We start from the raw sequence: 27,965 nt of genomic DNA, 5'->3' as shown, positions 1-27,965 counted from the left end.
TAAGCCATGTCTATCAGTATAGGAAGGAGGCAGGAAGCAGATGCTGAGGGCAGGGGAGGAGGCAGGAGGGCAGATAGTGGGGAGGGGAAGAAGGGACAGATACTGGAGATGGGGGGGGGGGGGGGGGAATGGTGGGTTGTTGGTGGCAAGGAGTAAGAATGGAAATGGAAGCATTATATGGATGAGGGGTTATGTGGAGCAGGAGGAATGCGGAAAGTGGTGGAAGGGATGGGAGAAAAGGAAAGCAATGGAAGGCTCGGAGAAGGGAATATCGGAGGGGTAGGTGAGAGCTGAAAAATGTGAGAAATGCTGGGGGAGGAGTGAGAAGTGATAGTAATGAAATGGTGACCGAGAAGATAAAGATAAAGATAAAGAGTCAATGAAGGAGAAAGGCAGAACCTGAGGCCCCCGGTGGTGAACGGATGGCACAGCCTTTCCTGTTGCCCCCCGCCGCTCACCTTCAAAAATGATGTGTCAAATGCTATGCCCCAGGAAAATTTCAAAGAGTTGGACAAAACCCCCAAATGATGAAACTCAAAAGAATAACTAGAAATAAAACCAAGCCCAGAAAACCTACAGCGCGACACGCATGTGATCTTAAATCCAGTTCTGTACTGATTTTAAAAGAGAAGGTATTTATGCTACAACCGTTTCCCTTATAGTGACCAAAAGGCCACCCCAACGATGTCTAGCAACTGCAAAGCTATTTTTTTTTTGAAGCCTTCTAAAATAGGAACAGTAAGCCGTGCCAGGACCGGATACATTTCAGGATCTAGTGTGCTTCTGGGGTGCTTAAAGATACTCGTTCTGGAGCCTCACCACTTCCCTCAGGAGGATGCAACAATCCCACACAGACTCCCTGTCATGGCTTTACTGATTACGAAAATAGTTTTTTCAGAGATTTTAATCTTGCAGGTATCAAAACAGCAGGGTGGGAGGGAATGGGAACGTTTGCAGAAATATCCAGCCTTTCTAGCTGTATTTGGCAAGGAGCAGCTGAGTGTCAGGCTGTATGCATCCCTTGTTAGAAATGAAACCCACAAGGCAAGAAGAGTTCCTGGGGCTTTTTTTTTTTTTCTTAAAGTTATGCTAAGTCAGTTTTAGATTAGAGATAAAACACAGTGCTGTGCCTTTCTGACACACTTATAAAGGGACCTTTAATTTGGTGTCCATACGGCTTCCTACCCTAGAGGCTGTGAATGAAATTATTCCTCAAGCAGTCTGGAAGAACCATGCCCCTGCAATAACAAGTGGTAAATGTCCCTTTCCATTTCCACCCTCCTCTCCCCCTTACCTTAATTTCACTTGTGACACAAAATGCCATGGCAGTCGGTATGGGGAAGCAGGAAGGGGGTTCCTGACTTTGATTGTTACAAAAAGGGGAAACAGGTGTGAAAGAGAGAGGGATGCTGTCATAAGCTGAACAAGGAAAAAGGGATGAAAGCCAGATAAAAGCCAGAAAAAAATGCAAAACAAAATAAAATTGAGGGGGAACAAACGTAGGCCGAAGCAGATTTCAAACCACAGGGTCATTTATTTGTCTGTCTCTCTCACTTCCTCCTCCAGAAAAGAAACACAGTCTGATATTTCAAGGTTTCTCCCTCCCTTCTTTTTGTGTTGTGATCCTAAACTGTTTACAAGGATCCTGGACTACAGGTTAAGTAGAGGAGAAAGAGACAGTGCAGAGCGGATGTAGGGAGTATATGAGTGTGTGAGAGGTTGGGAGTGGGGGGGAGGAGAAGGTAGGACAGCGGCCACTGGAAAGTGTTTATTGACGAGGAGTGAAAGCATGCATGCAGTAGGATAATGAGCTTTTGAGCTCAACTGTGACCAAGAAGAACTGAGCTATCTCCTTCCCCGATCACTAATGAAACAAGTGTAATTTCCTCATCAGCATTGAATTTTGTTTAACTACTCCCCTCTCCTCTCACCCTCCCGCTAGCCCTCTGCAGCAGCTTGCTCTCTGCAGAAGGCTTGTGGTTGTTTTTCACAAACCCATTTTCTGCCTGATGACCCACGTCCCTTCACCCTGGAACTCCCTGCAGGGAAGCACCTAAGAGACCAGGGCTTCCTGCGTGGCACAGAGCGGCATGACATCTCGGGAAAGCAGAGGCATTGTTAATGCTGTCTGAGGTTCAAACAAGGAACTCGTGTACTAGTATCCGCAGATCTGGCGCATCCCATGGACTGTCGCTTTGTGCAAGGAATTGTTTGTTTTTTTTCTCTCTCACATTTGTTCCAGTGTGATCATCCATGCTTCGTGCCATTGTTCCAGTCTTAGCCCTGGCAGTTTTTAAGATAATATCCAGCAGAATAGTGAGTGCCATGAATCAGCCTGGCCATCGCAGACTCTCAGGGTGAGGAACCAGTACTGCCTCCCCCCCCCCCCCAAACGAAAAACAAAACAAGGGAACGTCTTCTCGGGAGGAGGAGAAAAAGATATCTGCACAAGGAGTGATTCTTCATCTAAGGAGTGGTGGAATTATGGGATATTTTTAACTGCATAGCAGTTGTGCCTAACATGTGGTTGTGGAGGAAAGGTGCTGAGCCAGCAATTTCTGATGATCAACATAGTTGGGAATGAAAAGTAATTAGTTTCCACTCTACAGCAGAACTGACTACAGAATCACAACAGGGGGGTTCCTTTTTCTCTTCCAATGAATCATGACTTACAGATAGCCATAAGATAATCAGAAGGTTAAACTTGTTGAACCCTTTATCTTCTTTCAAACTAACCAACTATCAATCTAATCAATTTTTTTTCCACAGAAGAATTTGGTTGGCGTATCATGCATGCCCTGTCTTCTTCAATTTCTCTGAGTTTGTGTGATGAAACAATGCAGTTGCTATCATGGCAAGGTACACGGACATAGGATTTGCATTATGTTGTGTTGACTTACCAGGTACCATTCCTGCGAGAGTTGAGGTTGGATAGCTGCCTTGTCCTGTAGGGGGTACATGCGGTGGGTAACCTGGAAGGGTTGTGCTTGCCATATCCCGACCTAGAAATTAGAAGAGCAGAAAAAGAAAAGAGAGATATTGGAACTCCTTATATAAACACCGTTTAGGGGTTTTTTGTTTGGGTTTTTTAACCCTCATTCTATCAGGTAATGAGTTCCAAGCTCTTTTAAATAGCCATCAACATAATTTGATTGGGAAAATAAAGTATACGTAAAATGATTTTCTATTACCATATGTCTGAGAAGATGAATTGAATGTGTTTAGGGGATTTTTTTTACACTATGTTGTGATTGATGGTCTACTTCAGCGCCATTTGAGTAGCGCAAGCAATGAAGTAACTTTTCCACCACCACTGTCCTTAGCTTCCAACACCCCACTTCAGAGAATAAGAAGGAGTGGGAGATTGCTAGAGATTAATGAAGATTGTATTTCTGTTCTTCCCCTACTATGGGAAACATGCCTCTTTGCTCTAATCTCCCAGCAAAGCTATGCTGCAATGGTTATTTGCTTGGCATACTACTTTTGAAAGTAGGCCAAAGAGAAAGAGATTTGGCTGTTAATTGTTATTGCATTTGATTAGACTAAAGTCATCTCAGATGCTGGATACCCAACCTAAGCAAAGATGTTTGAATCCTTGTGTCCTTTTCCTCCTCAGTGGTTTATATAGTTTTGTCTTTTCAGACCACTAAGACGGCATCCCATCCAGGGCCCAGGGAAAGTGGTGACATGCCTCCGGGACAACAGCTTACAAAGATTAATGTGCTCTCCCTTTCTTCTCCTTAAGAAGGCATTGAATCAGTAATCTCAATACTCAAGACAATTATAATTGTTGATTTAGGGGTCGGGGCATTGGCTGAGCAGTAGGAGTAAATGACTGGCTCAATATATAGACTGAATTGGTAGCCCTCCATCCCGGGTGAGGGTTAAGATCCATTGATGGAGCAGTGTAAGTGACAGAATGAAGTTGTAAAGGGAAGAAAAGGTGCAGCAAAACTAAACTAAAGAAGATATTCCATTATCTCAGAAAGGGAGCTACCCTTCTGGTTTGATGGTGAGGTCCTTGGTTTGGATGCTAGAGTCTAGCAAATTCAAATACCTAGATCCTAAGGTGGAAAAATAGCCTGGAACCCCCACAGTAAAGAAACCCAGGATAGAATGAAATTTGGATTCTGACTAGCTTTCCCATCCCTGGATAGAGTGGCTTGCTCATACTAGAGTTAGGGGAGCTACTGGGGTTACAGTGGTGATGCCGAAAAAGCAGCAGTTCCTCACATCTATGCCTTAGCTTGCCCACAGCTAGCCCCAGGAAATCCATGGTGGCTCACTTTGTTTTCAAACCTTTAGTCAGTCATGGAAAATCACAGGCCATTCTGTAGCTGGCATAGTATCTAGTTACAGTCTTTATCATCAAATGTATTATTGGGACTCTAGGCCTTGCTGTGGTTAATGATCCTCTTTCGCTGTGACAGATGGATTTGCTCTGAGCAAATCTGATGTCTGCTTACTATGTTTTTAGTATTTTGCTGTCCATACTGGAAATCTCAAGATCTCTTTCTACGTGCCAACCTGTCTGTCCTCCTATCTGTTCTTGGTTTGTCTGTTTTTTTGTCTCACGTTGCTTTACTATTCATATAGTTACATTTAGAACTTTGGCTGAGATATTGCTTTGTAAAGTTCTTATTTTAGGCTATCCAAACCCAATGCTATCTGCCTATTCACTCATATGGCTCTCTTTACCTAGAGTATGCCAGATAATGTTGGGGTTTTTTTTTAACCTAATTTCAGTATATTTATCGTTACCCATAAGTTACTCTTCTCTTAAAACATACTCTCACAAAGCCAAACCATACTTGACGCTTGAAGCCTACATGCCAGCTGACTGAGATCACAAGTATTGGGCAGACTAGGCCTGACTTATCAACTCCCATTTCAAAAGCAAGAGTCGCCTCCAACCCCCATGCCCTTCTCCCTTCCAGTTTAGAATGGGCGGCAGCCCAACAACAGCACCTCCAAAGCAGCAGTCTACGAAAAAGGCTCCTGTTCTACTACCCCGAACCCCCCCCCCCCCCAACCCTTGGACCACTGAGGCTTTACGAGGGAAGGTTTCAGTAGCCCATGGCTACTCTTGTACCCATGGACCTTGTAGCTAGGAAGTTTCCCTTTGAAAATCTCGTATGAGGTATATGGGCACGAGAGTACCTACTACCTACGTCCTTGGTGCCTGCTTTGCCTGCAGGCAGCCGGATAGGGGCAAAACAGCGAACAAACATTTGAAAATGTAAATGTATGCGCACTGCTTACTCCGGTGATCTTACCACTCCCCCCCCTCCGAACCCTAGGGAATGCTTCTTTTTAAACCGGTTATAAAAGTGAGTGCCTAATGGAAGCCCTTGTATACTCCTAGCTGCTCCAAGGGGGGAGGGGACAATTTTTCCCTGGGCAATCTAGCTGGCTAACTACTTAGTTACCCAGTAAATCCTCTGACAAACTATCCTCTGCAGACCAACATTTAAGATGGAAATATCAGTGCTTTTTTTGAGAGAGCAAAAAGATAGAAATGGTGTTTCTTCTTTGCCTGTTTTCACACACACACGCACACCACCCCCACAGACGCACACCCCCTCCCCACAGACGCACACACACAGACACACACACATCCCCACAGTTGCACACACACCCCCACAGACACACAGACACTCACACCCCCCACAGACGCACAGACACCCCCACAGACGCACACACAGACACACACATTTCCTGTTCCGGTTTGCTAGTGCAATAATTTAAAGACAGTTAGGCCAAGAAGTCCCTCTTCCCTGCCTTCCACCCCCAGTTAAAGTTTCTCTGTCAGGTGAGCGAGCGGCCAATGCAGTGGAGGAGCAGAAGGGCCCCCAGGATATTAAGTGGGAGCCATGGGACAGAAAATTCTATTGCTCAGTGAGAACCCTGGTGGGAGTGGGGACGGCTCACCCAGCTGACGCCCCCCGGCAAACACAGCGGCGCTTGCCCCCGTGACCTCCATATTCACTAGCGACGCCGGTTGGTTTGGTACCTGCTCGCAGAGGCTGGCTGCTGAACTGCCCGTAGGAGGGGCCATGCTGAGGGAAGGCGTTGTATGCCGGCATGGACGCATCAACCGAAAGGGCCATCTGGAGGGGCTGAAGCTCAGCCGGCCCTGAGCTGGCCAGTGAGGTGGGGGTGAAAGGAGTGACAGAGGCTTCATGAGGTTCTTGCTTTAGACAGAGAGGAGAGGGCATTGTTTCTGTGGGGAGGGGACAGGGGATAGGGAGAGACATATGGAAGGACAGACAGAGATTGGGGGAGGGGGCACAAAACAAAGAGGAAAAAGCATAACATGGGTGAATATGAGAGTGATACAATTTTTTTTTTTAATGAGTAAACAAAAAAAAACAGCAGATGATCAAACTATGTAGGACTGTGATAGGCAGCAGTGTCTCACTCCATTAAGGCTACCTTCTCGGCAGTTCAGTGCAAAGAGCTTTTTTGTAACCGGTTTGGGTTTGAGATCTTTTCAATCTATCTCAGTTTGCAGAGAGGAGCAGTGGAAAATTCTACTACTGTCCCCTCACTGAACCCATATAAAATGAATTCTTTTATTTATGCTCTAAAATATTCTTTGTGTGATATTAAGCAAGCATTACAAAAAATAATCTCTTGACAAGCAATTGCAATGGAAGGGTCCTTTTTTTTTTTTGTTAGTTTGTTTTTCAAAATAGAAGCGTTCCATTGGATAAGACGACTCCGAAACTAAAGGTTTTCAGGTCAGCCAACTGAGCAGCCACCGGTGAACTGCCATCACAAGGCACCAACGAACTGTTCCACGTGATCCATTCAGTACCCCAGCAACGTGCACTTCGATCCATTCTCTTCCATCAGTACAGTTATCATCCCCACTGCTCTCTGCAGTATATCACAGCCCGCCGTCCTGTCCTCTGTTAGTACAATCCTCTATATCTCAATCCATTGCCTTTATGTTGTATCTAATGTTCTCTGCAGTATATCACAACATGCTCCACTGTGCTATATCAGTGCACTAATCTCTATAAAAATATACTGCCTTCCTGTCTGTCATAGCCACTGCTCTAGACACAAAGGATCTCCATCCTCTGTTCAGAAGGTCAGAAACAGATAGGAAATACTGCGGCCTCCAAGATGTCTCTTTCAAAGCCACTGCTCTACATTTATTGCGCTGCATTACTCCCAACTTATCCAGTTTTTATTTCCGATACAAGATGCAAATGGTTGTTGCCTTTTTCATAAACCTTATCACTGCTTGGAAATGCCTGCTTAGATATCAGATTGGAGCTCAAGACTGCTTTGCCTTAAGAGTTATAGAAAGATCCTTCCCTTCCATGAGAAGCATGTATACAAGGAAGATAGGAACAAGGGGATGGATGGATGGTGAAGAGGGAAGGAAGTACAACCCAGCACTTACATAGCCAGATCAGAGTTTGAAAGCAAAAGTGGGGAGCCAGTTGAGTGGTTATAACTGTGGGATGCAAGTCAGAGAAGGCAGGGTTCAAATTCCACTTCTCCCACTGATGTCCATTGCGACCTTGGGCAAGTCACGTGACCCCTCCATTGCCTCAAGGTACACACTCAGGGGTGTATTGAGTTAGCTGTGTTAGGCAGTAAACGCCTTAACACAGCAATAGCAGATGGCACTTAAAATGCTGTGCATTATTTTACGCCAAAATGCTAATGAACTGCTTTGTGTGCAAAGCAGCTCATTACTAGGCAATTGAATGGTAATAAAATATCATGGCCTGCCTGAAAAATTGCATGCTGTGTTATTTGCATGAAAGTTAGCTAACTTTCCCTGGGTGCATCGGGATGCTAACGCACCACCTGATGCTTCTGAGCAGTGTCTTAAAGGGCCCAGGAGAAGCCCCCACAAACAGTTAAAAAAACTTGTGAGACCTCTTGTCCAACCCACTCTTAGTGCCTCCAGAGGTGGCCCCAAGGCACTAAAAGTAAAAAAAAGAAAATATTAGTCACACAGGAAAGGTGCCACCCTCCTTTCCCAATTGCACTCCTTTGAAAAATGTGACACCCACCCAGCCTCCAAGCCCCCTTCCCAGGTCTCTGAACCATTCCTCAAGCCTCACGTCCATGCCTTAGGGTCCTCTCCCCAGTTATATCTAGCAATCTTTGGTGGCTAGTGGAGCCCGGCGTGCTCCTTAAGCTCTGGGCCATGCCCCATCTGAAGAAAAATGGCGCCAGCCAGCCAATTATCAGCTTATACCTCGATCATGTGATGGGGAGGGGCCTTCTCCACGCACCTTCTATTTATTTTTACTTTTCTTATTTTTAGTATCTTGGGGCTGTCTCTAGAGATGTCGGGGCAGGGGAAGGAACCGGGAGGGGGTGGGAGGTCTCACATGATCCCCTGGGGGTTTTTTTTTAACTCTTTGGGGGGGGAGGGGGGGGTTCTTTTGGGATACTCAAGCATATGTTGTGGCCCTGGGAGAAGGAGCCTCGCCAATGCATGTTATTTTATTGGGCTGCAAAGCCATTGCATTTTTCCTGGCGGTATTTTACTGCCAGGGAAAATACCATGGGGGTCTACTAACCTGCAGTACCGAATACTTCAGGTTATTAAACTACCACAGTATTTTCCCCACTGAGAAAGGTACCACATCCTAGATTGTGAGCCCTCTAGGGCAGGGAAATCTTTCCGTGTACCTGAATGTAACTCGCCTTGCGCATGAGTTTGGAAAGGCAAGTAATGAAATCTAAAATCAAAATCTATTACACATCCCCAAAATCTCACTGTAAAATCTTAAGTTATTGAAAGTATAAATTTCAACAGGCCAGCGGAGAGCTGGTTCACACATGCATCTAAGTGCCTTACGGTAAGCAGCAATTGCAGCCCTGTGGCTATGCAATAATCGAGGGTCGAGTCCATTCCCTTCCTGGAGTATGAGGCACTCGCAGTATATTGCAGCGCATTGCACAGTTACACAAATACAGTACGTAAATCTCTAATCACACACTCCTTTGCCTATCTGTCACTCTGCAGCATCATGTAAGTGTCACAATTTAACACAAAACCATAGACTATCATGGCAGAGAGGAACGTGAAGCCCTGCACCCCACAAGCTGCACCGTGCCTCGCTTTTTCCATGTCTGCCTTAAACACCAAACAGAGCTCCAGTCCGGCAGCACATTCAAGCAGTGACTCCTGCTGCTTTCTAGCCCATGAGCCAATGACGCAGTCACCTCAAAATGGTTTCAAACATGGCAACACTGCAAATATTGTAAAATGAAAGCTCCGGATTTTACGTGGTGCTGCTGCAAGCTCTAAAGTTGTTTTAAGATTATAAAACATTAACCTGCTGCATCCTGGCTGCCCTCTGCAGTGGCCTTTCTGTCTTTTCTTGCACTGAGCTCTTGGATGATTTTCAGGGTCTGTGTCTGGGCCTTTCAGTATTGAGCTCCTGGGTCAAGGTTTAAAATTCTGTCTGGTCCGAGCCATGTAAGTCTCTGGCACATTTTGGCAAGTGCCATCATGTAAGTCATATGATAGTCTTCTGCAAAATGCATTTGGGACATAAACCCCAGACTGAGAATCTCTGGCCTAAAGCCCATTGCTTGGAGCTATAAAAATGGTTGTCCTTCTACAGACTTCTGCATCAGGTACCAGAATAAACCAATATTGCATCATCTACACTATGTCCTATTCACTGGCATATTGCAGCAGCCTACATTGTGCTGTGGTCACTGAAACTGGCAGTGGGAAATAATGTTTAGATTAATGTAGTGGGTTCCCAAACCTGTCCTGTTGTCCCCACAGCCAGTTGGGTTTTCTGGTTATTCATAATGAACCTGTATGAGATACGTTTGCATATGCTGAGTTTCCAGTGTATGCAAACACATCTCATGCATATTCATTGTGGATTTCCTGAAACCTCCAACTGGTTGTGTGGTCAACAGGACAGGTGAGAGAACCACTGATTGCAGGGTACTAATTTATGACTCTATACTGCAGCTTGCTGCACCCTGCTACCATCAGTAGGGCTTGCAGTGGGGCTTAAATCAATGGCTGAAATGGCTTTGAAAATCACTGTCTTAAAGAGGATTTTTTTTTTTTGGACTGTCTTTAATTTCAGAGCTAAAATTCTTAAAACTTGAGTCTTCTCGCTCTATTTGTTTTCACATAAAGCTGGGAATTAAAAAAAAAAAAAGGATGCTAAAAACAAAGGCCCATCTCCAGGCATATGGGCAGAGATTCTCTGGCCAACCATTTCATTATTTTATTGGGAATAAGGATGTGAAGTTCTGATTTGAACAGATAGATTGTAGCAGAGGAAAAAAGCGCTAGTTGATTACTAGTTGAGTCTCTCAATAGCTGGAGCTAAAGTGATCACCTAGCTTCAGGTCTAGGGCTACTACCTGATCCAAATCAACCCTGACAGGCTGAGAGAGTCCCACATCTGGGGCATTTCCTCGAAGAGAAGCAGGGTCTATTTTAGACAGATACAACTGACCCCTACGTAGTGGAGTGACCAGTTATTATTATTGTCACTTGTATAGTGCTACCAGGGCCTACGCAGTGCTTTACACAGACACAGAAGAGATAGTCCCTTCTCCTTGGAGCTTACAATCTAGTCAAGATGGACAGACAAGGCAATGACATGCTGATAATAGCAAATGAGAGGATCTGAGTTAAAGCAGTGAATTCCAAGTCACATGAAAGCTGTCAGGTTAGAGAATCACAATTAAAGCACAGATCATCTTCCCAGGAGCACTGGGATATTAAGTGAGCTGTAGTCCAGAATTATACACTCTTAAGATGAGCAGGACTACCAATCTTTCAGATACAGTGGGGCAGAGCCAGGCCCTAATCATTAGCTGTCAGGATAAACCTGAGTCAGGTGCCTAATCAATTCATAGCATAAATGAGTCTTGGTTTTCCAGCTCCTGGTCCCAAATTATTCATATTGAGAAATTCTCAGAATGCTGGGAAATAGGAAAGGGCAAACTTAAACTTCCAAGTAACTAGATGACTATCAGGAAATCATTCCCCAGTCCTGATTTTTAAACGCTCCATCCCAAAGCATTCTGCGCTTTGTAATCCTTTTGCCTACCAGCACAATAGGTCTATATGTCCTGGACAGCTTGAGGTGGGAGGTTAAAATACAAGACAAAAAACTGCGAGTAGGGAATGACGCCTAAGTACCCATGGACTCATGTGTCACTGTAGGTGGAAGGGGAACATTTGAACAGCTGCCTTTATTTTTTATACATGCAAAAGAAAGGACATAACAGAGAAGAGACTGGTAGGACAGATGTGGAAAATGACTGCATGGGTGGAGAGTGTATGCAGTGCAGCTGGAAACACAGATCCAGAAGGCAGGGAGGAAAGAGAAGGGTGGGATGGGGGATGGTAGTTGTTTTAAACTGGATGGGAAAAAGCTCCAGAGTTGTGCGGGTAGAGGTTAATCATGTTTGTACAGCAACCAGGCATACTGGGTTTTCCAGTTTCTTTCTTTTTTTTTTTTTCCTTCTTTAAAAGAATGAATTTTTTGGTCCTAATCCTTCCTAAACCACAACATTTTTCAGGTGCTCTGTGTGAGTGAAACCATAATCTCTAGCAAAACAGCCTGCTTAAGCCTCTGTAGCATTAGGCCAATCTCTGATCCGGCCCCTGGATTTCCTCTCAGCCCCGTCACCACAGATAGGATTTCAGCCTGAAAGTCACAGTAAAGCCCTTTCTCCTACAACAATAGCATGGGGCCTAGCCTTGCAAAGCTGGAGGTTAAGATACATTAAATTGTTTGTCCCTCTGTTTCTTAGGCTTTAAGAATATGCCTGTCATCCTCCCAGTCAGGATCATCCTGGCACTCATGTCCCTTGTACACTATAGGAGCTTAGAAGGAAAAATACTTCACGCCTTCCAGAGGCCAACCCATCAAACTTCCCCCTTTATGGGACGAGACAGGAGTGTAGGGATACAGAAGGCATTTTCAGTAGCTTTGCTGTGTAAGAGGTATTGTAGGGATGGAATGAAGTGGAAGAAAAAGCCATAAGGGAAAGTTCTCAGAATTAGTTTGAACATGGGACCTTCAGGGTTATTATAGCCAACTTTCAAATACTGTAGGGACGGCCATTTTGGGATATGTGTGGCCTGAAAGGATATAATCCTGCCCCAGTGAAGTGAAATGAACTGAACTGGATGAAATTTGTTTGGGGAGGGGGGGGGGGGAGGCAGAGTTGAAAAATGTTCAGATTAACTATAAATATGAGACTGTCCTATGAAACGCAGGATAGCTGAACACATTATGTCATTGGCTATATATATATATCCCATTCCTTGGGCTATCTGCTCCTCTCCCAGCCTGCAATCCTTTCATTTCTTCTGTTCATCCCAAGTCTTCTTTATTCCCAGAGCAATTTCTACCTTTCTTCCTTATTTGCTCCAGTGAGGCTCTGCTCAGTTTGTCAACTGGCCCTCTACCAATTTGAGGAACCAACCTTCCTGGCCATCTGCTGTGCTCTACTTCTATCATCAAGAGTCCTATCACTTCTCCCCAGCTCCCTCTTTCTCACTGTTTCACCCTGACAGTATGCTATGTGTAGGTTCTTGCAATTAATCTGTGAAACAAGAGTCTGTGGTCACCTGATTCTGGGTGATAAAAACAACTGAGTCAGAGTAATTATTAAGAAAGCTTCAGAATGCTTTAAAGTAGACCTGACTCACCTGCTCCTAACAGAGCCAGTTGGGTTGCCTTAGCTATTAAATGGATGAGCAAATTGAGTAGTACAGACTAGACCTAGCCAGCCAATGTTAGGATGGTAGAACATTTTTATGCAAACATTCAGTTTCCATGCTGTGGCCATGATCAAACTGCAGTGCCATATGCTCCAGTGCAAGAGACTCAGGTTTGAGATCATGGAGATAATGCATTTCATTCTAGGAAGGGATAGAACATGGCTGCCGCAGCCATGGTGATCTTTGCCAGCCATAGTGCAGCACTGAAGGATTGTCTCATAGGCATGACCCTGAACAAGGATTCTTATTGCCACCCAGGCATGCTATCTGTAGGGGGGGAGGAAGGTGACTGCCCAAGGGGATCTATAAAATGAAGTGAAAAGGAGAGGGGGAAAACCCCCAGTTTCCAAACTAGATAAACATTTTGAGGTCCATATTTAAAAGCATTTAGCCAGTAAACCCAGAAGTTAGCCAGCTAAATGAATATTTGGGCACATATCCGGCCATATTATATCTGGCTAATAAGTTAGGAAGCTAGAATTTAGTTGGATAAGTTATGGATATTTCAGGGGCATCACTGGGAGGAGTTGAGTTAGCCGACTAACTCTGATATTCAGACACATGATATTCAGAGTTAGCTGGATGACTTAGTGGCTAAGTCTGGTTGGGCCAAAGAACTGTCCTAAAGTCAGCTGATTATAGTTAGCCGGCTAACTTTAAGATAGCCGACTATATTCAATAGTGCAGCTGCACTATTGAATATGCCTTCAAAGTTAGCTGGATAAGTTTATCCGGCTAACTTTGTTATCTGGCCTATATCAGAATATAGACTTCTTCATCTATAAAGCATGAATTAAAAATAACTTATGCTGTTGAGTACTTAAGGTCTATTCAACAGCTATCAGAAAGCCTGGGCTGTATCGTGATACTAGAGATATGGCAGCAGAAACTTCAGTAGTGCTTCAAAATGGCAACTATGGATTTGTTGGGTGCTTCCAAGTGACTTGGGCCAGCCATTGTCAGAGACAGAATGCTAGGCCTCACCATTGATTTGACCCAGCATGGAACTTTCTATGTTTTTAGGGTGACCAGCAGCTCCAGATCATAGAGAACAGGTGAGTCCGGTCTAGATTTTTTCACGTCTAGTTTCCAAAGATTCTGGAAGTTTCTTAATATGAAAATCCTAGAAAAAGAGTTGCAAAACCAGAAATGACTGACTGGTGACCACCCTAACTTGCCTCTTCCTACACTGCTGGCCCTATTTCTACAAAAGATATTTTAATTTTTTTATTGTTTACATTTTAGAGAAATTCAAAATGTGCAAATTTTATTATGACCACATCTTCCATTTTTAGCCATTCCTGTCACGGGTTTGTGACAGGAAGGGCTATGCAGGAGATACTTCCAGAGCACTTATTTCTCATAAAATAAAAAAGACCCTCATGATTTTGCACTAACTGCCACCTGGTTTGATTCAGGTGTTATTTTTGGCAGTGCTGTTGCTGGGAGACTGAGAAATGGTTTCCTGAGGTGCCGGTTGGAGAAACTACTAGGCCAGGCTCCTCTGGACCTGATAACGCCTCTAGGCCAGGTCACATGCAGGGCCTCCGGCAATAATTCCATCAAGAAGATGCTCAGCTATCTGTCAGTGTCTTGTTGGTATGGAAATCCCCCTCCCCATAATTCAATCAGAAACAAAGAGGTTTTGCTATTCTTAAAAAAAAAAAAAAAAAAAGTGGAAAAACCGCTGACCCTCAGCAGGTCTCCTGATGTTTTCCAGAGGGTCCCGGTAACAGGCGAGAAGGTTGCGGTCATTACGGAACACTTCTGATGCTGAAAAAGAGAGGACTGTAAACGTCTGGGAAACTCTCACTTTACCCTACCCACAAGCACTGGGGTTTCAGTCTTCTTTCCTTTCTCCCCTCCCTTCTTTCCTTTCTCTCCGCACCCCCCCCTCCCCCACCCCCAGTTTCTTTCTTTTATCCTATTATTCGTCTTACAAAGATTTAATATCTCACAGCCTTGCCTTGACGTTGGGTGCGGTTTGTTCATTTCTACGAGTGGAATCGCCGTTGTGGACTTCATTCAGGCCTCTGGCTTCCTGCTCTCCTGACAGTTGCTTTTTAAATGAGGGGGAACTGTTTTTCGATCATTGTTTCACCACGAAGGACTCAACTGCTTTGTTGCCTCACCGGTAATTTGGGCAGCATTTTGCAGAAGAGTCTCAGGACTTCAGAGGGTCACAGCAGTGGGCTCCCCGTCAATACATCCCAAGCTCTGCCCTAGGCTTCATGTTAAGCATATGCAGTGGCCCCTCCAGTATTTTGGGTTGTCTGCACTGGGCCTCCTTATTGTTTCTTAGTGCCCCTGCACTGGGTTCTCCTGTAACTTTCCCAGTCTGTGCTGGGCCTCCCACTATTTCTTTGGGTCCCGGTGCCAGGGTCAGAGTTATACACATCTGCAAGTAGTGCAGCCCAAACAGTACAGGCTGTGGCACATTTTGGCACTACTGGCCGAGTACCCAGTGATGATCCATACTGCAGAAGAGGGACTTCTTTCCTGAAGGGGGCGTGCCGTTTGACAAGCCTGGTCTCAAACAACAAACCATGAAGTTGTCCCCCTGGCCTTCTGACATGCACGGAACGGCAGCTTCAGACATCTCGCAGATATTGATGACACAAAGCTGTCGGTTCACTCCCTCCCGTTGGTGGATTAACAGCTCTCACAGTTTTACATCCCTGGACATTCCTGCTTAGAGGATTACTTGTCTCTGAGGTTCCCCTGGGGGCGTCCCTTTCCGGCAACCTCCCACACAGATCCCAGCAGCAGGAGGACAAGAGGAGGAGGCTGGGGCGCTCACCTGGCCTGCACTCCCAGGGAAGCCTGCGGCTCCCCAGAATAAGGGCTTCATGAATCATTCATCTTTAATAGATTATGCAAATCCTGGGACATAAAATCAACAGAGATCAATAACGGCAGGCGTTTAATTGCTGGCAAAAAAAAAAAAAAAAAATCAAATAAATAAAAGAAAAAAAAACAATGTTTTAAGAATAAACATAATCTGCAGCCTTTCTTGAGTAATGGCACTATTAATCCAAAAAAAAAAAAAAAACAAACCAAAAAACCTGGATGCTGGCCTAAATAATTCCCCTTCTTCTTGGTTTTTTGTTGTTGTTTAATCTTCTTTAAAAAAAAAAAAACCCAACAAAGAAGAAAGAAGAAATCTTTAGCTTGGAAGGTTTCCTTTCATTACAGCTCTTAAACAGCAGCAAGCATTTAATAACCCCTCCCCAGTTCCTCTCCGCTTTCAGGCTGATTGAAACACCGCGTATAGATGAAGATGTTAGTGCTAAAGTGCCACCGGGGAGTGTCACGCTGGGTCTGAAATGAACTTTTCTCGCACTCGGATCCTGATGGATCAGGTGCAGGCTGAACGGCACGGTCTGACAAAGACAGGCAAAGCTCGAACAACGTCTGCGGGCAGCGATGCAGCTTTGTTAGTCGGTGTCTGGCAGCGACATGTCGGCCCGCCTCGTTCTCGAGTCCCTGCTACCTCCTCTTTCGGTTTTATTGAACCCCCCTGGACTGTGCTTCTCTTCAAGACTCCAAAGGCTTAAGTTACTTTCTTTTGCACACAGTCCATTAGCCCCAGATTCTCCAGGATTCCCCAATGAAAGGCGAAAAATAAGTCTTCTAGGCCCTGGCCGTTCTTTCACAATCTCTGTAGCACATAGTAATAACCATGCTGGACTCACAATGAGGGTCCAGCATAACTTTACTGTTGTATTGTTAACAAATCTTTTTTTCTTCATATAGTCCATAACACAGACATTAATGAGGGTAAATCTGTGATTCTATAGTTCCTTCCTGGCTCAGGGGGCCATTTTAAAGCTTCCTCCTAGGGGATCTCTGCCTTGGCAGGATGATGGATCAAATTCAATTCTCCATTTACAATGCCTTCAGTCAGATGTCATGGTATTCACATCTCACATGCCTCTGGTTCCTTTCACTCCTTGTTGTACCTGAAGGGTACCATTCCAGCCACTTTCCCCAAATTTTCCTTTGGATTTCTTAACTGGCTCTGGAGTGCCCCGCTTCTCTTTAACTCCTCACTCCTGCTCTCCTCTTAGCAAATGGGTCGATGTCCAATTCTCTCTCCACACCTCAACTGGTTGTATGAGTCTCTCAGAGGATTAGGTTCAGAACGGTCCAATAGTACAAGATCGGTCAACCAAATCCGAAATAGAAGGCAGGCCAGTTTTAGAACTTCCTTCACAAAATCCAAAAATGGAAAATAAGTTCCTCAAAATGGAATCAGAAGGCAAAGAAACAGGAATTAAAAGGAAAGCACTCCTGCTTCCTCCAAAACCATACAAGGAATCCATGCACTGACTAAGGATCACTGCAGCAGCCCATAGAGGGGAGCTGGCAAATTGGTGGCCCGCTTCCCTCTATCCCTACTGATGGAAAAGCCTTCTTAGCAGAGATCCAGTAAGGGTGGACATTAGAATTCCTTCTTTATGTCCTGCTCTGCTTCATTTCTTTAACTTTCCCAGTTTTATTTAGGACAGGGTGTGGATAAAAGGTGGCCAGCTTTTATTGCAGTCAGTCCCCACACCTTTTTAAAAAATCTCCCTCTGAGTCCCTCCTTTAAAGGGTAATTTTATAAGAGCCCACGTGGTAATAAATCTGCCTGTACATGGCGTGCGCAGGCTTTATCGAGTATTTTCAAAGCGAGCTTACGCGCACCAGTTTGCCTTGAAATCCTCAGATGGCTGAGTGACTGCCCGCACCAATTTACTTTGCATAGAATTACATTTGTCCTGTCGAGGGCATGACTCACGCTAGGTAACTTACACGCCTACTTTTCTAAAATCAAAACATATGTGCATTAAGTTCCAACCCTGCCTCAGTGGCATTTCTGGGAACGTCCACCTGTAGTTCATGTAAACGTATGCGCACACACACACACACACCCCCCCCCCTAGAGCCAAGACGATTTTTAGTACAACCATTTATAGGCACAAAATCATAGCCACAAGATGGGGAAAATCTTTCCTGAAGAAGGCCCAGTTTGGGCCGGATGTCCAAAGAGTTTTTCTCATTTTTGGTGGAATTTTAAACCGGCCCCGCCTGCAAATTATTCTGGCAGTTGCTCTTGTGGCCGAGCCCTGGGCACGCCGTGCGCATTTTCAAAAGGGTCCGGCCAGGCGCATAGCTGCCGACACGCGCCCAAGTGCCGGGCCCTTAAAAAGGGGCGGGCCGGGTGGGATGGAGGCCAGCCGAGACGGCGGCCATTAGCCGCTGGCAGGCGGCCGGCACGCAGCTCCTACGTTTGCTCCAGGGGAGCAGTAAGTAGTAAAACAAAACAAAAATATGTTTAAACGAAGGGTTTAGGAGGTGGGGAGGAGAAGGGGAAGAGGGAGGGAGTTTAGGTAGGGGGGGTAGGGAAGTTCCCTCCCAGACGGCTTCTTAATTGGAGCGGACTGGGAGGGAATGGGGGAAGGCCCGATTGCATCGCCGCACGTACTTCACTAAAATCCCCCCCCCCCCCCCACGCGCGCTGCCCGCACATGTGCGCGAGAGGGGGAGGGGAGGGTAAATGATTCACCCGGCTAAAATATATCCAGGCGGTGGGAAGAAATATTTAAAGCACTTACAGATCCTTTTGAATATTGACCTCACTGTAGGGAGGGCAATTTGAAAATCCAATTGTAAAAGAGTGCGTTACCCATGGAAATGGGCTTTGGGGGAACCGACCGCCCTGTTTGGGAATAACAGTGAGTGTGGCAGAGCCTCGATGGGCAGATTTTTACCTGCGCTCTGATAGGGCAGAGCTCGGAAGGATTTTCAAAAGTCCGTGCGCATTCCCCCCCCCCCCCCCGCCCAAAAAAACCCCCCTGTGCATGTACACCAGCAGGTGTAAATGTGTGCGGGTAGTTTTGGTGGGATAATTTTCAAAGGGAAGATAATCACAGACTTTATATATCAATGCAAGCAATTTCAGAATGACCCCCAAAGTGTTCTGCTCAAAAACAAAATAATCTTTTCCCAACATTTGTTATATGTTTGCATCTGGTTAATTTCTCTTTTTTTTTTCTTATACATTTTCCTTTCCTTTCTCCATTTCAATTCTTTTTCTCTTTTTCTCATAGTATGCATTGTTTTTCCTCTGTTTTTTATATCTTTTCCCTCTCTCGCTCCATATTTCCTGCATTTTGGAGTCTCTGATATTTTCTAGCACTTCCTCCCCAGACTCTTGCATCCTGTCTTCTCCCATCTTTCCCTCTCTCCTTTTCTCTCTGTTCTCCCCCTTCTGGGCACATTCAGGATTACAGAGGGCTTAAATGGAACTCGGACCCACCCTGGACTAAACTATTCCACTAGTAATGCCAGGGTCTCTAGGAATAAAACACCGAAAGCAACACTCCATGGTAAAGAAGCTGACGTTTTTTATTGTTTGTTTGTTTGTTTGTTTTTTAATTAAATGAGACTTTGTAGTAAGTGTAAAAAATGAAAAAGATGAAAGGTAAATTCCAGCAATAAGCCTTTAGAAAATAGTTTTCCATGGTCATCCATAATACCGAGCAGTTAGAAAGAAAATCTGCAGAGCTCTTCATCCAGGTGATTTTCTGATTGCTGGCAGATGCCATCAGCTACTTTCTGATTGGTTTGCTTGTAGTTCAAGGCAAAGAGGTTGCTTCCCAGCAGTCTGTTTTATGGCGGGAATCATTTGATCTGGTTTCAAAAGACAGCTCAGACTCCCACTAAATAGTATTGTACAGAAATACCTCCTGGAAGACATTCACCAGCTAGAAAAATGATTGTTAACGCAGAGGTCCCATGGGATCTCTGCTAGAGGTTTGGCCCAGTGTTAGGCCCAAGCAGTGCAGCAGTAGAGAGCTGCACCATCATGCCCCAGCACCTTCATCGGAGGTTGCTACAATGGTAGTTTGCTGCTTCTGCAGATGACCCCTAGCTTTGGCATGGCATTTGGAATTGAGAGCCGAAGGAGAGGGATTTGATTTGTTGTGGTTCCCCTAGCCTTACCCAGCTGAATAGATAGGAAGTAAGTAATTGACATTTTCTGACCCCCCCCCCCCCTCTCAGTGGTTGGATAGGGGATCTGAGTACCTTTGTGTCTGGAGATTGAATTTAGGAGCAAGCTTTTTGCCCACCTTTCCTGCCTGTGAGAGAGAAGTGAGGAAGAAGAGGGATTTTCTTTTTCTCTTTTTGTACTAAGTTTGGATCTTTCAGTAACTTTTAGGAGGAGGCTGGGTGAGTGAAAGAATACTATCCGGAGGAGAGAAGAGGCTTCCCACAGGAGCTTCTGCTGAAGAAGACACAAAACAGGAGACGTTGAAACACTTTGGAGACAAACTGTGAGCCAAAGGAATTGGAAAGGAAGATCTATATGGGATAGGAGACCCTGGGCAGCAAAATATTCCATTCACAGGAATGAAAGAGACCCCTGGGAAGAGACTAAGGGGCCACAGGCACGGATCAATATGGATTGTATTTACTGAAGTAATTATGGATGTAACAAAAGAAAGTGTGTTTGGTGCCAATCGATTACCATCAAACAAGCTGAGCAGCAAACTTTTATTTTGGAACGCTCTGCTCAAGCGCAATGTTGTTTATTGGCCCAGGGAATTACAGTACAAGGCTGAGCTTTCACGCACACATAGAGACTTTTACACTGCTTCTTGGATCCTGGATGCATATCTCCTCCCCCCCCCCCCCCATCCATTTGGAGAATCCACACAGAGGTTCCGTGGGACTTTGCCCCAGACTGAGCTTTGGCACTGAGTGTGACCCCTGCCTTCATAAAAACCAATAGAAGAGGGGGCTCCGTGAACATAGGTGGGGGGCCAGGAGTAGGTTACGTGTGACGATGCCATTGCATGCTTAGTCAACAGAAAATCTGAATTATTTTTTTTTGTGACTTTCGACGGCAAACAATATTTTTATAAAAGGAGACAAGTGAGATGTGTTCTTCCATGAGAAATGAGCTTTGAGAAACTTCACTACTGGGATGGGCAGGCTGTAAAAGTGACAACAAAGTTTGGAGGAGTTTGACCTTTCTACACACCGATACATGGTGGGCACATCACCGCCTGTGCCTGGCACAAGAATTAGAAGATTGTACAGAAGGAGTGATCTATTATTGTAGCTTCAGATGGCCAACAGAATCTTCAAACTAATTTAGCTGCTATTAGTCTCTCTGGAGTAGGAATCTTGCAGCAAGTAGCCAGGATGGAGAAGGGCTGGAGGCCTGAGACAAAACCTGAGCCGCTCGGACTCCATCCATCAAGTTTACCAACTTCTGGAAATGACTGCTCTGCTGTTTAAAAATAAACTGGTTTCACGTGTGGGCAATTTACAATACCAGCAAACATTTAGGATGCCAAGGAAACATCTAGTTGGATATGGTAGCTGGTGTCTCTTTGCCTAGTCTTGGACAATATAGTAGGAAATCAGGAAGCTTTAAGACTCTCCAAACACTGTCTCGCCTATGATTTGAAGTAAAAATGCATGCTACGGATGGACCTCCTAATGTATGCGTCCACATATCATCTTTGCACAATAATAAGACTCAGGTTTTGAAACACTAGCTTCTTAACTCCTGGGAATAATACTCAGACACTGGAAGTGGACCTGTAGGGTGCAGACCTCAGATGTTGGCCAAAATAAGTGTTCTTTAAGAATCGTGTAGCCAGCTTTCGTATCTAACAACAGTGCATTTTGGTTAGATTACAAGATAAATGAAGTCTGTGCCATTCAGATGCCTGCAACCAGACCAACAAACCAGATGGTGAAGCCTGAACTCTTAGTATTACCACTTCTATTATCCTAAGGTGTAGCTCTTTGCTTGCATTAGAATTCAGCCCTGTGTTGAGGGATTGCTTCCCACCTTCTGGATTCCAGAAAGAACTGAGAAAATGTAAGTCTGATATAAATGACAGCAAGGGACATGAAAAGACGGGGCTTGTGTCTAGAAAGGACTAGTACTGAGGGTGAAACACAACCATGCACCTGCATTATTCACTGCAAAGAAGCCTCTTAGTGCAACAGTGCTACTGTTAAACAATGCAGACTTTGTCACACAGACCTCTGGCCCTGCAGCTCGTAAGGAAGAGGAGGAATGTGGATGTCATAAATAGACCAATGCATGTGTAGAAGGCTCTTTAGCAAAGCTAACGATTTTCAGAGGAGGAGCCTTGGTTAGGAAGGGCTCCCAGATCCCCTGTTCTGTGTGCCCCACCACAGAGTATAGCTCCGGATCTGTGGACCCTCATACTCCTATCTTATTTCTAGGCTTATCAGATGGCTCCACATCATCAAATATGGGTTCAGTCCTGGTTTTGAACATCTGTGACCTCGGAGCCTTTACAACCACTGTCTTTCCCCATTGGAGTTCCTGTTATCCAAATCACTAAAGCCACATCTGGAACAAATATTTTGGTGCTCTAGGGAAGCAAGTATTAGGAAACAAGGCACAACCCAACACATTTTGGTGCTTTACGTATCATGTTTTCCATGCCTACCGCATACTGCTTTTGCAGGTTTACAAGTAGTAAAACTATCCACATACCTAACGTGGCAGTCGGATCCTTATAACTGTCCATTGCTTTTTTCTCTGGGGTTTTACAAAACGTTTACTAGCCCATCTATCTCCCTCTACCTCCCTTGGAAGCAAAAGCTAACACGCATGAGAGGGAAATAAAGAAATGAAACCAAGTATAATCAGGGCTATTTAGGCATGGAGCTCAGCTTACCAGTCACCACAGGGTAGGTTTGGGGTCCTGACACATTGGTGCCTAGGTCTGGGTTAGCAGAAGCAGATAAACTTGACTTGACTTCATCCAGACCAGGGTTCAGCGCCGGAAGGGAATACTCATTACCCTGGAGAAAATGGAAGAGAGACTTATCTATTGGTTCACTGAGCGGAATGGGAAAACTGAGGAAGGAAGGGGCTATCAGATGGCTCCATTCCCTCTGGGCTTATTCCACGCAAGGGTTTGCAGTCCTCCTTCTGTTGGAAAAATTGGAACTACTACATAGAATGGGATAAAACCAGAAAGAGCTTGGCATGTCCCTATTGACCAGGAGCCATCTGGTAGCCATAGGGTGGGGCAAAGGGGTGGTTTATGGGAATGAATTGTTGGAGGGGGGGGAGGGGGGACACATACAAGCAAACAGATGGAAGAGGAGGTACAGAAACAGAGTTATTTACAGCTGAAGAAAAGAGAGCAGAAAGATTTGGATGATGAAGTTTTCTTAATAGCAGATTTTTTTTTTTTTTTTTACCTAAACACTTGCAGGAAGGTTATAATAACTTATAATTGTGGTAGTTCAAGCAGATTATACCTTCCCCCCTTTTTGAAATAGAATCGTATTTTGATTTTTAAAGGCCAAGAAGCCTTTTGCCTAATGATTGCTGTGGAGATTAATAAGGACAAGATTTAATGATCAGGTGAAAGAAAGGCGAGAAAGTGCGAAAAGCCTTCAAGTCAGTGTTTGCACAGTTTTGAAGTAATGAATCTTTTGCCCAAGTATCAAATTTCCTGAAACATCAGGAAGGGAAAATGAAATCCACAGAAAAACTGAGAATGAAAATCCTTGTCCAAAAAAAAGCCACAAGGGACTTTTGCCCTATTCTTAAATTTAACCCTTAGCGACAAAAATCCTTTCAGGTTTTGTTTTTTTTTTTGGAGGATTTTTTTTTCCCCTTTCACAAGTTGCAAAAAATTAAATCCTTGGGGAAAAGATGTGCCATTTGTAAGGTGACCGTACAGCTAAACATCAAACTGGACAGGCTGAGTCAATCCTGCTTCTGTTGCATGGCATACATGGAGACACAGGGACCCTATTTCAGAGGGATCTTGGTGCCTAGGAATGGAGTTAGGGGTCTAGGACCTGCCGAGTGAAAATTCCCCATGTCAGTCAGTGCCTAAACTTAGGTCCTTAAGTTCACAAGAAGCTAAAACGTAGGTCCCTAAAAATTTGCCGGATTGATAGGTGGAGTTGAGTCTGGGAAGAAAGTTCAGGTGCCCAATGCTAGCTGTCTCAAAGAAAGGCTTAAATCTAGACACTTTTTCTCTGTGATCCCAGGATCCAGTAATCAGTTTCCCTCCTTCCCCTGCAGCTCCAATCCAAAATGGCAACCATTACAGTCTAACCCTCACTCCTCCTTCCCTCAACCCACAATCCGTGCCCCCGCGATCCATCCCCCACCCACCCCATGATCAACTTAAAGAAATCCCTCTGCAGCCTGCCCACCTGATCCCGATGGCAGCTTTAAAAAAATTGACCCATAGCCTGTGATTCCCCTCTCACCCACCTCAATGCCATCTTAAAGAAAGCCCACTACAGCCCTGCAATCCTCATTCTACCAGGGCCAATTTTTCTTTTAGGCGAGCTGGGCGATTGCTTAGGTGCCAAACTTTGGGGGGGGGGGGGGTGGCATGATCCCCAGAAATCTCCAGGTGCCATCTGTCCATTTTTAAGGCACAGCAACACAAGACAGAAGGGAATGGATGCTGGGTAAATGTGAGGGTGGCGACAGAAAGCTGGGTGGGTGGGGGAGTTATGGCAAGAGAGAGGGTGCTAGGCAGGCGGGGAGAGAATTGGGCAGGTAGAGGGTGGGGAAAGAAGGGATGCTGGGCACTGCAAAAAAAAAAAAAAGGGGCAGACAGATTGGGATGATGCTGGTGTGCTGAGCAGGGAGTGAAGGGGAGGAAGAGGAGGATGCTGGGGGAGAGAAGAAAGAAGAGAGATGTCGGAGGGGGCAGGGGTAAAGAGAAGGGATACCGGGTACTGGAGACAGGGAACAAGGAGCGGGCGGATGCAGGACTTGGCAGAGGGTGAGAGGGAGAGATGGATGCTGAGTGGGGCAAGAGAGGGGGATGCTGTGCTAGATAGGTAGGTGTGAAAGGGAGAGGGTGCAAGATTGAAGATTCGCCTAGGGTACCTAATAACCTTGAACTGGCCCTTCATTCATGTCTGCCCTTGTGTTAACTTTAAGGAAGCTCCCTGCAGTCCTGTGAAATTCCCCTCCCCAATCCCCATAACTATTCCCGAAACCCAACTGGCAAGCAGATTCATTTTTACCTCCTACCAGCCCAGCATCTGGTGCACTGCCAAGTTACCCAGATCCAAGAGGGAGATTTTAGGTCAGTCTTGGATATCTGTCAACCCCATGCATTATGGGACCTGCAGCGCTGATTTCAATGGGTAGAATCAGGGATTATAGATAACACACTGCATTGGGATGTAAGTTAAAAACCAGGACTAGCCAAAAAGTCTCCCTCCTAGAATAGGGTAACTTATTTATTTATTTAAAAAATGTATATCCCGCTCTCATCCAGAGTTCAAGGCTGGTCACAAAGCAACAAGCATAAAATGACATAAATCTCAATATGAAAGGCAGGCCCGGCACGACCAGGTGTGCACACTGTGCATTTGCACGGGGTGGCACACCTGGGGGGGGGGGGGGGGGTGGCGGCAGCAGGAGAGGCCGCGGGGCCATCGGTGGAGCAGTGCCAGCAGCTGAAAACGAGAAAAGTTCACGGAAAGGCAGGCCACCAGTGGAGCTCATCCCGCCGGCGGCCAAAAATGAAGAAAGGCTGCAGCAGTTTTTCCTTTTAGCTGCATGTGTACGCTCATAGCTTTCCAGCTCCCCCCTCCCCCCCCCCTTCTCTTCCCCTTCTCTTTCCTTCGGTGGGGCCGAAGGAAAGAGAAGCCTGCGGGGACATGGTGTAGCTCATCCCATCAGGGCCCAAAAAGCGAGAAGGAGGCTGGCAGAGCCGCAATAGTGCCCATCCCACCATTGCCTGTAAAAAGGAAAATGTGTGTATGTGAGAACCTGTGTGCATATGTCTGTGTGAGAGCTTGTGTTCATGTGTATGTGTGTGTGTGTGTGTGTGTGTGTGTGTATGTGTTTGAATGAGAGTGTATGTGTTTGTATGAGAACCTGTATACTTGTGTGTGTGTCTCTATGACAGCCTATGTGTAAGTGCCTGTGTACATGTGTGTGTGTGTGAGAGCATATGCATGTATATAAGAGATGGAGTGTGTGAGAAAATGAATATGTGTGTATGTGTGTATGTGTGTGTGTGTTTGTGTGTGTGTGTGTGTGTGTGTGTGTGTGTGTGAAGATAAAGTTTAGGTGGCCCTACCTCCCCAATTCACGACAATCTCAAGGTGACTGGAAATCAAAAGATCCCAGTTATGGAGAACAGGAGAATTTTTTAATCGTTATTAGTTTTAATAATTGTGTATAATTTGATCTACTGTTTTGAAATATTTTATTTTGGGGGGAAAATTTAGAATATTTTAATTATTGGATTTTTTTATTCATCAGATGTTTTGAAATATTTTATTGGTGTTTGGGAAATTTTGGATATTCCATTTGTTGACTGGTTTGAAATATTTATTGTTTTTATAAGTATGATTTTACTATTATGATGATTTTTTGATTTTATTATTTAATGCTTTTGAAGAATGGTAATGTTTCTGTTTTTCCATTGTTCTGCTTATAGAGGCTGACTTGTTGTGGGTTCCAGTTCAGTTCTTCTCTGCATGTTTCTGTTTATACTTTCTGGTCTCTTTATTCTGTATTTGATCAGGGTGACTAAGGTGAGGTATTCCTCTACCATATAATTTATCTATAGTGATCTATAGCAGTCTAATTTGTGCTGTTTTCCTAATAGGAAGTGTATTGGTGTTCTAGGGCCTGGTATAATATGTGCAGTGTTACCTTTTCATAGATAAGATTGTTACTGTTTGATAGCTGGCAGTTAGTGCTGTTTTGGTATGGGAGGTTTACTATATTGTAATGGTAATTTCATTTATTCATGGCTTTCTGAGGGCCAAGCCCACACCCAGCACACATTACAAAAACTGTAATTCTATAGTTCCAAATGTCTTTTTTGCAGGATTTTCTGGTAGGCACCACAGCAATGCATGTAAATATAATATGCATGTTGAAAGTGATATTTTTGCCTTGGAAGACTCTACTTTTGAATGCTCTTTTTTCATGTAAAATCTTTTATAAATGTATAATTGAATTGTGTGTGTGCATCTGTAGAGAGAGAGTATGTGTGTGTGTGTGTGTGTGTGTGTGTATATATGCAAGGCTGTAAGGTTTGCTAAGGGTACTTTATACCCATCCTTTGACCATGGGTTTCTTTGGATGGGGGCTGTCAGTTTTTAAAAATATAGATTGTTAGAAGGAGCTGGGCTTTTTTTGATGGGTGTGGGACAGAGATTGAATGATGCGGTGGGGGGGTGGGGACAGCAAAGTCATTGTTTGCATAGGGCAGCAAAAAGCTAGCACCAGTCCTGATGAAAGGATAAGGCAGACAAGAAGCTTGGAAGCTCTTCCAGTGCTGCCCAGTACAGGAGTTCTCAGACTGTCCTGGTGACCCCAGAGCCAGTCGGGTTTTTTTTAGGATATTGAGGAGAGTACCACTATGCCAATGTTAAAGGATTAATTGCATTTGGTAGAAACTAGATAAAATGATTCATGGCCCTTTTCCTGTTTTCTTCAGTATAGCTAACTGTAATTTTAATTAGGATTTAGGTCACGCTGACCCGTTAAACTGATCATGATCAAAAACATGTATTGCTGACTTATGCTGACTTATTCTGACTTATGCTGACTCTGTTTTCTAGAGAACACATATATATGTCTTTGCTGCATATACTAATTTCAGGAACATATGCTGAGAGTTTGCCTAAAGAGGTGATTAACATTAATAAAAGTGGTAACTCATTGTACTGCAGAAGATTTGTCTATTTTTATTGTGGAGCAAATTAGAGAGAAATTCTTTAAAGCTCCGCAATATCCACAATGAATGTGCAGGAGATGGAATGGGATATATTGAGTCTCCAATGCAAGCAGTGGCATCTCATGCATATTTGTTGGGGATATCCTGAAAATGCCAACTGGCTGTGGGATCACCAGGACAGGTTTGGGATTTCCTGGCCTAGTGCCAGAGCAGTGCTGGATGCTAGGCCTGTAGAATATATGAGTGAGGTCTCCTGCCGGCTTGGGGGAGACATGGGGGGGGGGGCGCAATCAATGACTTGGAGGTGATTATTAAAAAGGAGATGACTAAGCTGGCTAGCACTGATTTTCAGGTTAGCCATTTAAGTTTACATTTTAAAAGAATTGATTGGCCTAAATCTGGGCAGCTGTGTTTTGGCCACTTAAATTTAGGCGAATCTTCTTCAGCCATAAGTCTAGGTGTGGCTGAAAATT

At 44.7% G+C, this 27,965-nt stretch overlaps 1 protein-coding gene across 28 annotated transcripts in view; it reads right to left on the bottom strand.

Moving 5' to 3' along the window:
- PAX2 (paired box 2) overlaps nucleotides 1-27,965 on the bottom strand; it is a 192,511-nt gene that overhangs the window by 9,361 nt on the left and 155,185 nt on the right. For 13 of the 28 annotated variants that reach the window (XM_029609098.1, XM_029609100.1, XM_029609097.1 and 10 more), the window contains 4 exons: nucleotides 22,477-22,603; nucleotides 14,450-14,530; nucleotides 6,014-6,223; nucleotides 2,901-3,002 (listed from right to left, as the gene is read on the bottom strand). In XM_029609098.1, the coding sequence (XP_029464958.1) occupies nucleotides 2,901-3,002; nucleotides 6,014-6,223; nucleotides 14,450-14,530; nucleotides 22,477-22,603 (520 nt within the window). The remainder of the gene's footprint in view (nucleotides 1-2,900; nucleotides 3,003-6,013; nucleotides 6,224-14,449; nucleotides 14,531-22,476; nucleotides 22,604-27,965) is intronic. The other 15 variants (XM_029609094.1, XM_029609095.1, XM_029609104.1 and 12 more) reach the window with 4 other exon arrangements.

This window comes from Rhinatrema bivittatum, chromosome 7, assembly GCF_901001135.1.
Source record: "Rhinatrema bivittatum chromosome 7, aRhiBiv1.1, whole genome shotgun sequence".
Taxonomy (NCBI): Eukaryota; Metazoa; Chordata; class Amphibia; order Gymnophiona; family Rhinatrematidae; genus Rhinatrema; species Rhinatrema bivittatum.
This window is presented reverse-complemented; position numbering and strand designations above follow the sequence as displayed.